General features: G+C 42.7%; 1 protein-coding gene across 3 annotated transcripts in view; it reads right to left on the bottom strand.

The window, feature by feature from the left end:
* Positions 1-15,164, bottom strand: part of LOC144014174 (neurocan core protein-like) — a 99,099-nt gene that overhangs the window by 16,854 nt on the left and 67,081 nt on the right. For all 3 annotated transcript variants that reach the window (XM_077513781.1, XM_077513791.1, XM_077513773.1), the window contains 2 exons: positions 11,122-12,339; positions 202-312 (listed from right to left, as the gene is read on the bottom strand). In XM_077513781.1, the coding sequence (XP_077369907.1) occupies positions 202-312; positions 11,122-12,339 (1,329 nt within the window). The remainder of the gene's footprint in view (positions 1-201; positions 313-11,121; positions 12,340-15,164) is intronic.

Raw genomic sequence — 15,164 nt, 5'->3', positions numbered from 1 at the left:
GAGTGAGCGATGGTGTCAGTTTGACCTTGAGGGAGCGTCCCGCCATCCTCGTTTGACAGCCTGTCAGTCCAACGTTTGACCCGCCGCACCCCCTTATTGAACCGCGCGAGTCTCTGAACCGAGTCTCGGGTACCGCCCGACGCAACGTCGACTTGTTATCACGCCGGCGCGTGCGCGTGTTTGCGTGCAAGCGTCACTCACCAATCTCACAGTTCTCCCCCGCGTAGCCTTGCGGGCAGTAGCAGCTGTAGCCCGTCCCCTGAGGAAGGCACTTTCCTCCATGCAGACACGGGTTCGTCACGCAAACATCCACTGAAAGACAACAAATCCGTCCAGTCCATTAAGAACATTCTTGTTGTAATTGAAAAAACAATAAATGTAACGTCAATTGATGAAATAACCATTCACGGGTGACCTCTTAATAAATTCAGAAATGTATCCCTGGTGTGAAATTTCTTTTGACTTATTAGCCTACTTTGCTAGGTTCTTATGATATTTTCATATTGTCAATAACAAGCTATTTTTCCCTAATAGTGTTGCTTTCTGCAAATTGAATGTGATGACGTGATGACCAAATAAGGTTCCTTGAGGGCGACTAGCTTGGTAGTTTTGCTGTTTAATTGCAATTGCATAGAACAAAAACAAAAACTTAAAAAAAAAATCTCATTTAAAGTGCTCTTTTGTGGGAAATCTTCTAAATTTGTGTACTTGTGTTTTTTTTTTGTATTTTCAATGAAAATACACTCTTGAGTAGCCACCAATACTGATATCCTGGACATATACCACTAGTATTTTATATTATGTATTATATATGTATTAGTGCTGTCAAACGATTAGAATTTGAAATCTGATTAATCACACTTTTTAATTTTGATTAATCACGATTAACTCATTCAATGCCTTTGACAAGTATACTTGTCAATTGTATTTTTTAGAGCGGAGATAAATGGGGGCGAATCTGACTATGCTCCACTGTAAATATCAAACTTGGAAACAACTTTACTGATGCCCAACCACCGCTAGATGACATCATTGCCCCATTTTATACCAAATAAACAGTTTCAGAGTCCATGTGAGAAATGGCTGCATTTTGGCAAACCTACATTTTTCCACTGTCAATTAGAAAAGAACGGGACGGGACAAAAAGTATTCTTTTCTGTCATTTGGTAGATTCGGTTTATATATAATTATTGAATGTAATATCACGTGAGTATTGAAAATTGTAAAATTTTCTAAAATGACTGGCAGTGAAAAGAGTTTAATCAGCTAAATTACTTGCACATTCACGTAATATAAAATAAATACAAAATACCGTAATATTTTGACATTAACGCATTTTATTATCTGACTGTCATTTGCAAACATTGATTAAATGCATGTACGCAATTGCATGCATGCGTGCATTGCTCAAAACGGAACAGCATCATATCAATTGGGTGCAATTATGAATTAATTAAACGCAAATTACTTTTGTTTTATCTAAAGTCCCGTCGGGGTGTTTTTTAAAGCGAAATTTACCACCGAGCACACCAACCGGAGTTACCCACTCATTTTGGAACAACAGGTGTAGGAAATGCCGTGCATTGATATGTGCAATTAATATGCGTTAATACGTGATTAATGCGACATTTTTCTGTGATTAATTAATCTATTAACACATTCACTGCCAGCCCGGCAAAAAATGCATCATTTGACGTATTTTCCCGTCAATGGCAGTGAATGAGTTAACGCTTTAACAGATCCAATAGTTCAACAGAAAGACTATCCCCCCCCCCACACCCCACACCCACACCCCCCCAAAAAAGCTGTTTAATTCTACTCCAAGTTTTAAGTTTTCTCTCAAACCACACATAATCCAAAACAAATTACACTTGTGTATTTCAAACATTGCCGCTAGCTTAATGCTAGCATAATTGGAAACGCCATAAACAGGCTAATGGAGAGCATCAGTGTCAGAGTGCTAAAAAGAAAACAAAAAACAAAACAAAACATTCCGCAAATTGTATTATAATATATTCCTATTCATAATTGTATTATCATATATTCATATTCATATATCATATATTCGACACATATATTCATTCTCTTCTGTGACGAGCTTAAACAATTTTGGAGATATCCACATGTCTGTATGGATGTAGAATACTGCCCCCAGGTGGCCAAGGCGCTCACATCAGAAGGATCAGTACAACGTCCACGGAACAGAAGCAAAAACATTTCATTTCTCGACATTCTATTCAATTAGGCCATCATCATACATTTTATACAGCTATTTTTCTGATCCAAAAATACATATCGATGTACTGGACGGTTCAGAGTCCAATGCAGATTTGTGAAATCAACGCTAACCCGCAGCCATGCGATTGCTCATCAGCCATCAGGGGGCAGCGGAGCCGAAAACCGAAAGCGCTCCAACACGCTCGCATCCATTTCGCACTCCGCCTCTTTTCACGGGGATCAGGAGCCAGGGCGCTTCAACCTCGCCATCCGCCGTCGCCATGGTTACCGTATGGAAAGCGAGCCCGGCTCGCTCGTGGGGCAGCGTGAGAACTACTCGAGACGTGAGACAACCTCGGCAGAAATGAGCAGAGCCCGTCGGAACAGCCGGGCGCCGCCATTCACCCGCCAAATGCGTGCATGCGTGTGGTCCGCTCGCACAATGACGCATTTCCATATCAATTGACGCGCCACCACGCGTTTCTCCCCTCGAACGCTCATTATGGCGACTTCGGGTTGCTTTGGAAAGCAACGGCCGTTCAGTCTGGTCGCAAATCCATCCATCCATCCATTTTCTTTTACCACTTATTCCTCACAAGGGTCGCGGGGGGTGCTGGAGCCTATCTCAGCCGGCTTTGGGCAGTAGTCGGGGGTACACCCTGGACTGGTTGCCAGCCAATCGCAGAAATGAATAATTAAATATTCAAAAGTTTGTCACAATCCAAATTTTTAAGCATACAATAGACAAACAAACAGTAGAAATACAAAAAATATATCAAAATATAATTGGAATTTTATTTATTTACTTGATTATTTAAAAAAAGGCAGTCCAATGTCCAAAACCAAAAAATAAATCACCAAAATTATCACATATCGACAAAATTGCCCCCCCCCCAAAAAAAAAGTCTGAAAATTTATTTAAGAAAAGTAATCGTAAAAATGTCCAAAAACAAAAGAAGTCTTGGGTCTGACCTTGGTACATTAATAATTAAATATTAAAAATTTGTCAGAGTCCAAATTTTTATGCTGTCAGAAAAAAAAAGAGAGATGAAAGGTAGATGATAAAGTTTTAAAATTCACCTAAAAATGTCGAAAAAGTGACCATAACATGTCCAAAAAGGAAGCGGAAAAGCAGAAAATGACCATAACATGTTCATGAAATTGACAACAATGTCCAAGAATTGAATTACAAAAAGTAAAAAAAGTAACCGCCCAGATGTAATGTCCAGGCAGAAACAATAGAAATACCAAAAATTATGATAAAATAAAATATATGTGGAATTTCCCCAAAAAAGTTCGAAATTTTATTTTATTTAAAAAAAAGGCAGGAAAGAAAACATTCAAAAACTATATGATGTCCAAAAACAATAAAAGAACTCCCCAAAATTATCACAAACTATCCACAAAATGTCAAAAAAAGTTATTCAAAAAGTAGCCATAAAAATGTCCAAAAACAAAAGTAATACCCCAAAATTAACGTATAATGTGTGCAAAAATTCTAAAAAAAATGTTTTTTTTTGTTTTTTTAAAAAAAGGCAGAAAAGTAAACATTTAAAAAGTAACTATTAAATGTTGAAAAAAAGAAGAAATCCCAAAAATTACCATATACATACACAAAATTGCCAAAAATGTCAGAAAATTGATAGCAAAAAAATGCAGAAAAAATAATGACCAAAAATAGCCGTAAAATGTCCAAAAAATGAAGAAGAGAGGCAGAAAATTACCATAATACGTATGTACAAAAAAAAAAAAAAAAAGCCAAAAATGTATGAAAAATTAAGTATGAAAAATTACGGAAAAAAAAAAAAATCCAAAAAGGGAAAAGTGAATGTGTACGTATTGGATGCTGCTGTCATGTTATTGTGTTGTGGTGCAGCTCAGATGAGCTCTTGGACCCTCACTACATTAGTCTAACACTAAAAATTTTTTTCCAACATGTTTTGCAGCTCGAGACGCATTTTTGGGTTATTTATTTGGCCTAAAATGGCTCTCTGGACAGAAAATGTTGTCGACCCATGTTCAAGCATCTGAGTGCATTTGAAAATCCGCACAACGATAACAGAAAACCGCCAAGAGGCGAATTCATGAATAGCATGAATAAATCAATCCAATCGGGGGCCAAGATTCGCACCCGTCCGCATCGGTCAAGGTGAGCGCACCGACAGATATCAAACCACGTGGCAAGCTAAGCTATGATCGGGTGCGTCGGAAAAGATCAACCTTGCGCGATTGGCTGTTCATTAAAGTGAGTGGTGCAGGAAAATCAATAGCGTGAATGGAAGGAGCTGACAGGAGTGAACTGTCCTCTGGAGTGCACAGCATCGGACACCGCCGACGTAAAGAACACAAACGACTCGATTCACAGGCGGGACAAAAGTGATCCGCGTTCAGCCAACACCGTTTGCACGCTTTCGGTATGTGTGCAATTGACATGCCGGATATCGCGTCTTTACGGAAAGCCGTTGAAGTGGAATCAAACATTTCTAGTCTTGCTCGCGAGGACAACGCGACGAATGACCTTAGCTCCTAATGCTACGTTCTCACCAAATCCGAAAAGGCGAACTGCAACGCTTCATTCGCGAGCGTTTCACCGCGTAAAGTGTTTTTTGGAACGGTTGCCGCTCATTCGCGCTTTCGTGCTCACCCGAGCGGAGGAGGCGTGTCCCTTGGTGAACAAGGAACACTTTAGCGAGTCAACAAAAAGTGAGCACCGCCAACTACTTTCACTTCTTTCATGGGACTAAACAGCCGTGGCACGATTTCCTCCTTTTTTGGGGTACGTGATGGCACTTTCGCTTCTTTTAGTGACAATCGGGCGGCCGGCATTTGAGCTAAAAATAGCTTTGGCGTTAATAATAAGCACTGCCGCTAACTCGGTACAGTTCAAAAGCAAGTAAACAGACTTACCAGCACTTTCTTGATCATCATTCTGTCACGGCTGGCCGTGTTGTTGCGCTCGGGGTGACAATCGAGAGGACGCTGTGTGTGACGCGGCCCGTACTCGAAGCCGATTGGCTACCGCGAAGCGAAACGCGGAAAAAGTTCAATTTTTTGAACTTCGACGAATGTACGGATTTTCACCGCGAATGTGCGGATTTTCGCTGCTGCGCATCGCGTCCCAACGCGCGAAACACGTCCTCCGCGCGAAACGCGTCCTCCGCGCCGCCCCACGCACTTTCGTTCCGTTGCGCGCGGACTCCATTGACTACAATGCAAACGCGGCGCCGAATCGCCGTCACTTGCTTTTGGTGAGAACGCAGCATTACACGTAGCGTTGGAATGCTAATAGCTGAATGCTCATGAAGTAAATTGAAGGATAACTTATGTGAAAATTACAAAGTAATTAACTAGTAATTACTAGTAGTAGTAAGAGTAGTAGTAGTAATGGTTGTAGTATTACTAGTAATTACTAATAGTAATGAATGTGTCATTGAACATTACATTGAATGCAATAAATATAACGTGTAAATCGAATGATAATGAATGATAAATTGTGTGAAAATTACAAATGATCAATTGTAGCTGAATCATAAACGAAAAGTTGAAACGCAACCAGCCTGAGGTGGGATTTGAACCCGCAACCTCCTGGTTACTGGACAAAGCACTTCACCAATTGCCTTCAGCATTCCCACAATAATCGAGTCATGGTTTAATGAATCGATATCGATTATTCGTTTTTTTTTTTTTTTTTTTTTTGAAATCCAGCCCTAATAAGACACAGTTGCACCGATGTATTTTAGGAGTGAGGTCAAAGAGTGTCCTCGTACATGGAGATGAACGAAGGATATCGAATTATCGTGCGTTAAATTGTCAAATCCAAACAACGTCGACCCATTTGTTTGCCTCAACACGAGCCGTCGTTGTTGTTGTTGTTCTCTCCACCAACCGAGCAAGTGACTTGACGCAAAAAGTACCTGCGCCGCCACAAAAGCGTGTGGAGGCGGAGGAAAGCCGTTATTAGCCCCGCCCCGCTCGCTTGCCAGCTCATCCATCCACATCTTGAGTGTGTGTGTGGTTAAGATATCAGCGTGTGTGTGTTTATGGCTCTCCGGCTGCATGCCTCCGGGTGCTCTCGCTCAATCAATCAACCTTCATCCCCAACACAAGCAGCCCCCCCCCAACCCCAACCAAACCCCCCCCAGGCTTCCTCGTCGATACGATTTACAGCCCTTCTTTCCTCTCACCGCCAAGTTGGCAGCTTTGACTCGCTGGCTGCGGATTTGCAGAGGAGCAAAGTAATCACCATCAAAATGTGGCATATCAACAGCGCCCGTGAGGATTTCAACTGGCGGCTTCCTCGTCAGCTTGCTCATTATCAAGCGCAAAAAATAAATAAAATAAAATCGGTGCAAAAGCCAGCCAGCCGTGCTGCAGACTTAATCAGCAGATTTGTCTACCCTGACGGCGAAGGTGGTCTCGTCCCCCTTTTTGATGACGAACGCGGCGCTGCGTTATTTGGAACGTGCGAGGTCGCGACAAGGTCAGGGAGGAAACGAAAAGTCAATCTTCAGCGATAATCCCGAAAACTGGAGTCTCGTTTTGTCGTTATTGCTGGTTACACATAAAAAAAAAAAAAAAAAAAATCATTATGTGAGTGCTGCGGAGCAAAGCAGTCACATTTTACTAGGGATGTCACGATAAGGGCAATATCGTGATATCGTGATATTAAAACTGCCGCAATATCGTCGTCGTCATGTTCACAATATTTCAAAGGAACACATCTGTTAAAAAAAAAAGTCAGGTTGATTTCCATTTGTACAGTTCTAGCACCCTCTCGTGGCTAGTTTATTAGTGCAGTTTAATTTTCATTAGGGATGTTTTGGTCTTCTATGTTTAAAATCTGTGCTAATTGTCAGATGAAGGGGAACCGAATTTGCTTGTGAAGCGAACAATGTGTGCTTGCATTAGCAAGTAAGTGTCTCAATATTGTTATTAGAGATTGTAGATTTTGTTTATATGTATGAGTAGTATGAGCTCTTTTTTTAACAATATTGTGATCTTTTTTTAAATATCGCCAAAGCCCCCACAATATCATGATAATTATCGTATCGTGACCTACATATCGTGATAATATCGTATCGTGATGTTTGGATATCGTAACATCCCTACATATTACTATCGTAGAAAACGGCCCCGGCGTTTATTGTAGTGGAATTTTTCAGAAAAAAATGTGGCCGAAACCGTTGAACGTACCGGCACAAATGAGGTATCAAAAGGTGCTGGGAACCTTTATTTATTTATTTATTTATTTTTCCCCCCGGAATTCCGAGTTACCATGGCGATGCAATTCCGCAAAAAACAAAACAAAAACAAAAACGCCAAAAAGTCCTATAGTATGGAAAAAGGCGTGAAAAGATCCATAAATTATGCACCTTTTTCCAAGCCGCGCCGCTCGCACATACATTATCCGACCGATATGATTTTTAGCTCATTTTGTTGCAAATTTTCCCATTTTTAGCCTGGTGTCGAAATTTTTTCTAAGGAATGTAAGCTCTCCCTCCTGTACAGGTTCGAAGAGAGTGAGCGAAATGGACGGAAAAAAAAGCATTTTAACATTGGTGTGTATTGCGCAATCAACGTCAGAGTGAAGAGACAAAAAAATTCTCTCGAAAAATCTCACTTCAACTCGTCACCGTGGCAACAATATTTGCTCACTAAACATCAAATTTGGACATTATGTAGTCACAAGGGTCTTCTTTCTGACAAACCGACGTTTGTGCGGCAAAGGTGTCATTTAATACCTTTTATTTGACTTCAAGTGAGGAGAAGTCGTACTTTTCCACCATTCAACCCAATGTCATTTTGGCCGCCTTTTTCTCCTCATTTTTTATTTAAAGTCACAAGTTTTCAACCTGCTCTTATTCAGTCATTTTTTATCTGATATAAAAAATGAGAACATGTTTGCGTTCCCCAAACCCTTCATTTCTGGAGTCTGTATCTTAAACCGTTAAGTCGTGACAGCCTTTTGTTCGAGGTGTGCGCGTTCTCATCGAACTCAGTTGAAGCAAAATGTGCGAGCGTGATGTGTCCAACTCGTATTCATACCTCGTTGCATCATTGACCTCCTCACATCCTGATGAATCACACATTAAGCTCACACAGCTCATCAGGGACAAGCCATGTTCTCACGAGCGAGCGAGCTCATCGGCCTTCAGGAGTCGAGCATGTGAATCATCGCCCGGCAGTACAACAAGCTACGTGAGAAGCGGATAAACGTTGAAAGAGATGCGCAACCTTCCGGAGGCGCCACTTTTTATCACCGAGCCACACAATTGACACTTTGTTAAGAAGTGGGCTGATCAGCATGTGGCGCAGGCCATCCATCCATACATCCGTCTGTCCGTCCATCCATCCATCCATCCATCCATCAATCAATCAATACATCCACTTGTATTTCCATCCGTCCATCTGACCATCCATCCATCCATCCATCCATCCATCCATCCATCCGTCCGTCTGCCTATCCATCCATCCATCCATCCATCCATCCATCCATCATCCATCCATCCGTCTGTCCATCCATCCATCCATCCGTCCATCTGCCCATCCGTCTGTCTGCCCATCCATCCGTCCGTCTGCCCATCCATCCATCCATCCATCCATCCATCCATCCCTCTGTCCATCCATCCATCCATCCATCCATCCGTCCGTCCGTCCGCCCATCCATCCATCCATCCATCCATCTGCCCATCCATCCGTCCGTCTGCCCATCCATCCATCCCTCCGTCTGCCCATCCATCCATCCATCCATCATCCATCCATCCATCCGTCTGCCCATCCATCCATCCATCCATCCATCCATCCATCCGTCTGTCCGTCCGTCCACCCATCCATCCATCCATCCATCCGTCCGTCTGCCCATCCATCCATCCATCCGTCTGCCCATCCATCCATCCATCCATCATCCATCCATCCATCCGTCCGTCTGCCCATCCATCCATCCATCCATCCTTCCGTCTGCCCATCCATCCATCCATCCATCCATCCATCCGTCTGCCCATCCATCCATCCATCCATCCGTCCGTCCGCCCATCCATCCATCCATCCGTCTGCCCATCCATCCGCCCGTCTGCCCATCCATCCATCCCTCCGTCTGCCCATCCATTCATCCATCCATCCATCCATCCATCATCCATCCATCCGTCTGCCCATCCTTCCATCCATCCATCCATCCATCCATCCATCCATCCATCCATCCATCTGTCCGTCCGTCCGTCCATCCATCCATCCGTCCGTCTGCCCATCCATCCATCCATCCATCCGTCCGTCTGCCCATCCATCCATCCATCCATCCATCCGTCCGTCCGCCCATCCATCCGTCCGTCTGCCCATCCATCCATCCATCCATCCATCCGTCTGCCCATCCATCCGTCCGTCTGCCCATCCATCCATCCTTCCGTCTGCCCATCCATCCATCCATCCATCCATCCATCCATCCTTCTGCCCATCCATCCGTCCGTCTGCCCATCCATCCATCCCTCCGTCTGCCCATCCATCCATCGCTTATATGGGGCCGGGTCGCAGCAGCTTTAGCAGGGAAGCCCAGACTTCTCTCTCCTCAGCCACTTCAACCAGCTCCTCCGACGGGATCTCAAGGCGTTCCCAGGCCAGCTGAGAGACATAGTCTCTCCAGTGTGTCCTGGGTCATCCCCGGGGCCTCCTGCCAGTCGGACATGCCCGGAACACCTCCCCAGGGATGCCCGAGCCACCTCAACTGATTCCTCTCAACGCGGAGGACTCTGAGTCCCTCCCGGATGACCGAGCAGCAGAGGTTTGCTGCAACCATAATACGTCTGTTAAGTGTATTGATGGTGAAATAGGGACTCATTTCACAAGTTTTGCCTCGTACACAATACGAATACACTCCCTCAGTCGCCCCGCCTCCGAAAATCAACTGGCCACGCACGCACATGCACAGTGCGCTGTTCTAAAAATAGTAGACGTAATCGTAAACTGCCCTATTGAGATATTCATATACTTTAATTCTACACTTAATTCCTTTTATAATGATTTAAAGAGATACTTCTCTTATTTAGCCCATTATAGCAATAAAAAGTTAAAATTTTGTCGATAATTAATTTGATACTTTCATTATTTTTCATGTACAATTTGCTGTCGACGGAAAATGACATCACAAGGGCTCCAACCAATCACAGCTCACCTGTTTTCTAGGTTTGGTCATGTGACATCACAAGCTGAGCTGTGATTGGTTACCTGAGCCCCTGTGATGTCATTTTCAGTCGACAGCAAGTTGCAAAATGTGTTTTAAAAGGTACGAATTGTACATGAAAAATAATGAATAATCAATAATCAAAGTATCCCTTTAAGTTTTACTAAAAAAAAAAAAGTACTTCAAAAATTGACATTGCAGAAAATAAAGTTAGCTACAAAGTTAAGCTATTTCAATGTTGACCGGTTGAAATCTACTTTTGACAAAAACAGTTTTCTTTTGGCACATTCGGTACATCTTTCATACTTCCATAGCAATCTAGTACCTTAGGAAAAATATACGGATAAAATCCGCCTCAACTTGAAGCTTACTTTTCATCTCCTGAGTTCCTGGAACTGACAATTGACTCTATATTTGGATGACAAACATTCATTGGTGTCCGGATCCCGTGACGACATTCGCTTCTGTGAGATAAGATGAGTTAGCCTCCCATCATTGTTGGGCATTCACATCTTTCTTTCATCATGTTTGACCATGAATATCGATTTGAATCTCAACATTGATTTTGTTTTTACCGTCAGCAGCTTGAGCTCAAAACAGTGGGTTATTTTGAGACCAAGTTTGCAAATTCCTCAAGATGCGCTAGCTACGAGTTAGCTAAAAACACGTTGGCTAAAGACGGACATTGAGATCACAATAATGAGATGACACGAAATCAGGACATCAGTACTCACCAACCGGGACCAGAGTGATGGTGCTGACATTGAACCTGCTGCTCTCCTCCTCCATGTTGCCTGGCAACGGGGACCCCGAGCCCACCGTCTGGGACCAGGCGGGCTCCTCCTCTTCCGGAGCGGGATCCAGAGAGACGTTGAGAACCGCCACGCTCTCAATCGTAACCCAGTCCAGCAGTGCTGCGGGGTTGGCAGAGCTGTTCTGGCGGTCTGAGGGTGGAAATGGAGAAGGTCCTCTGGATACTGATCCAACAGTCGGAGCTGGAGACGGTGCCGTTGAAGGGGAGAGAGACGGCACAAACTGGGCTGGAGATGGGGACGGGGTCGGAGTTGAGGTTGATGTCGAAAAGGATGGTGTGGATGTTGAGGATGAAGAAGAAGAAGAAGGAAAAGAAGAAGGAGAAGAAGAAGAAGGAGGAGAAGAAGGTGGAGGAGGAGAAGAAGAAGAAGTAGAAGGAGAAGAAGAAGTAGAAGAAGATGAAGAAGAAGGAGGAGAAGAAGAAGAAGAAGAAGAAGAAGAAGAAGAAGAAGAAGAAGAAGAAGAAGAAGAAGAAGAAGAAGAAGAAGAAGAAGAATTCTCCAAGTCTGCTTGGACAGACGGGGATTGCGTTTCAGTGGAAACGGCGGACGAGATTGTGGACGCTGGCAGGTCAACAATCCAAGATGTGGACATCACGGAGGGTTCAGGAGTGGTGGGAGGGTTGGCGGTTGTTGTGGTCGTGGTCTGTCCTCTCCTGTGACCTCTTTCTCTAGACCTGGACCTCTCTCTACCACCGGTCCCGACTGGGCGTCGCGAGACCTGAATCTCCCCTTTGGCCTCGGCAGCGGTAATCTCGCCACTTCCTTCATCATCTGCTTTTCCCTTGTCTTCTCCTCTGCTCCTATCCTCCCCTCTGTTCTTCTTGCCCCGGCCTCTTCCTCCTCTGGAACTGGCTCGGGACGTCACCGTGACCTCCTTCCTGTCACTGGACTGGGTTGTGGTCTCGGCATCTACACGAAGCCAGGTTTCCCCGCTAGATGAAGTTGTTTCATGGACTGGGCTAGGGGCGGTGGACGGACGCGTTTGTGGAGTCTCCTCACTGATGGTTGTCCCGGTAGTCAAGGAATTATTGGGGGCAGATGAAGATGTCAGATGAGTTGAGTTGAGTTCTTCATTGGCTGGGGTCGCATCGTCCTTGGAGGCGCCAGTGGACAGGAAACTTCCCCAAGGAAAGTGACCTGCGATGAAGTGAAGATCACTTGAGTTGTGGTGTTTTTTTTTTTTTCTATCCTTTTAATAATCATTCACTGCCATTGACGGCTATAGACGTCAAAATTTATTTTAACTGGGCTGGCTATGAATAAGTTGTAAATGAAGCTTTTGTGTTTTCTATAAATGTTTGAACTCATAAATGTCTTTTAAAAAGCATTCTATATAATCAAGTTAAACTCACGTAGTAAATTTTGTAGAGTACATTTTACTCTCCACAGTCTATTTGGTCTCATTCTAAACAAAGTAAAATTTACACTTGGAAGAATAAATTTTTCTTAACGGGACAGAACATGAAAAATCAACTTTTTGGAGCTTTTAGCCGTGTTAAAATGCTAATTCCTCACCAAACACATGACTGAGGTGGTCTTTTCCTCCATTCGCCCCTCTCTGAGAAATTTTAGGTCATTCTGCTCTCCAAGGACCAGCCCCTCCTAACCTGAGAAAACGAGCTGTTGGCACTCTATGATGTCATAAGGTGCAGACCCACCCCCTCACCGCCTCTGGGAACTAAACGCACGCCCACTTTCTGTGAGACCTCCATGGGATAGTGACAAAAGTAGCCTTTATCAGCAAACATTTTGTCCAAATGAATTCAAAGCAATCAATTACCCTTCACATTTGCGATGCCAAAGTGCAATGACAATTTGGGGTGGGGGGAGGTTGGGTTAGGGTTAGGGTCTTAAATTCCTACAAAAGTTCTGGCCGACACTTGTGTAAACTTCAAGTAAAACTTTTGCACTATTGAACCTAACCGAATAGTATAGTGGTTAATGTGCTTGCTCTGTAAGCAGCAAGTCCCTGGTTCAAGACCAGCTCAGTTTTTTTTTTCCCCTCCTTCTTCTTTCCTCTCCTCACCACCTCATCCACAATTTCTTGCGGCAAGCAGCCGTTTTGTTTCAAATGTTTATTGAAGAATTGATGGCTTGCATTCAGAGGAGTGCTCAAACGCAGATCTCCAACAGCAGACTGCAGTCGGCTCGCCGGGGGCGCAGCAATCACACGGGGAGAGGCGGGGTCTTACTGAACCGGGTGTTTTACTTCCGTGTTTGAAAACTAACCAGCAAAATACCTAATATTTCATTAAAAATTACATCGCCATGGTGTCAAAGACAAGATTTAATCATTACCTGCCTATCGTTAACTGTTGGAAGACCTTAAAATACCGTGGTGTAAATTCCTTTAAAATATATATATATATTTTTACTGTGTACGAGAGAATTGGCCTATCCCATGACAAAAAGTTAATAAAGCTTTTTCACTCAAAAATTTTTGTAAATTTTAGAAGGATTTTTTTTGAGTACATTTTACTAGTTTATGTTAAAAAAAAAAAAAAGAAAAAAAAGTTACACAAGGGTTGAGGACCGAACGAGATAATATATATATATATATATATATATATATATATATATATATATATATATATATATATATATATAAAACCATTGTTTTTGGTCTGTTGGAGGTACGAAGATTCCAGCTGACACGAGCGATATACTAACACAGTACGAGCGGCATGTCTCAGGGAGAAAGTGGGCTGTCTCTTAACCTGAAGTTGCGGGTTTGTTCCTCAACCCTTGAGGGACTTTTATTTTTTTTAGATGAGCTAGTAAAATTTAGTCAAAATCTCTCCCTGCATAATTTAATTAGAATTTCAGAGTGAAAAATCTTTAATATGTTTTTTCAATTCTCTCGTACGCAGTAAAAATACCTTGATTGAAATATACTTTGAATATGTTAAGTATAAATGTTACTCTGTTTAGACTGGAACCAAATAGACTCCGTTTAGAATAAAATTTACTTTACAATATTTACTGTGCAGATGAAACAGAGTAATACAAAGAAGGGAACAAAAGCCTCACAGATTTCCCCAGAATTGAATTGAACATCTCGAAATGCACTTTATTGGTCATTACTTTCCTCTGCAGACGTTTGAATGTGTTCATCCACGCAGAACTCCTGACAGAATGCAAACTATGATGATGATGATGATGATGATGATGATGATACGAGTTTTCTGGCTTTCGGGCCAAGATGTTCTTCACGCGCGATGATGATGTTGACAATAGCAAATAACGGTCGTCGCTAATAGCCAGCTCGGGAAAGACATTTACAGAAATTAGAGCGCGCCGTGACAAGAACAGCGAGTTAACAGCACCGGCGGAGAAGATAATCAGCAAAAGAAGCGCGGATTTGACTTCTGTGTTTTTTCGATAAATACATTTCCCCAGTACACATTTTTCATATATAACCTAAGGGTGTCATTTGGGAGCAAACGCAAAGACAATTACAGTATTTGCTCTTTTGTACATTAAACACAAAAATGTTCTCAACATAAAACTACGATGTCAAAACATACACCACCAACTTTTTTCCCGCCATGGAACTATTTTGACATTTTAAGCAGCCAAACTTCACATGATTGATAATCATAATAATAAAGGCTTCATGTTTTTTGCATAATCTAATGCAAATGCCCTTACGCTGAACTGAATTATTAATACCCGTTTTTGTTCCCCCATATGTCTTTATTTAGAGCACTTTTGTTGTTATTATAGTTAATGTGCTTTGAAAACGTTCGACTTGATGCCACAAAGGCGGAAACCAGTGGTGTCCAAACTATGGCCCGGGGGCCATTTGCGGCCCACCAGCCATTTTTTAGTGGCCCGCGCTAAAAATGGCATTTGACTCAGTTCAAATAAAATAAAACCAAAAATGTTTGGAGATGGTCAAAGTATGAAGTATCAAAAAACACTGGTGCTATTAAAGGTTATTTTAGTTAACTAAAACTAAT

Source organism: Festucalex cinctus, chromosome 1 (assembly GCF_051991245.1).
Source record: "Festucalex cinctus isolate MCC-2025b chromosome 1, RoL_Fcin_1.0, whole genome shotgun sequence".
Taxonomy (NCBI): domain Eukaryota; kingdom Metazoa; phylum Chordata; class Actinopteri; order Syngnathiformes; family Syngnathidae; genus Festucalex; species Festucalex cinctus.
The sequence above is the reverse complement of the archived record's forward strand: the minus strand, read 5'-3'. Positions and strand labels throughout refer to the sequence as shown.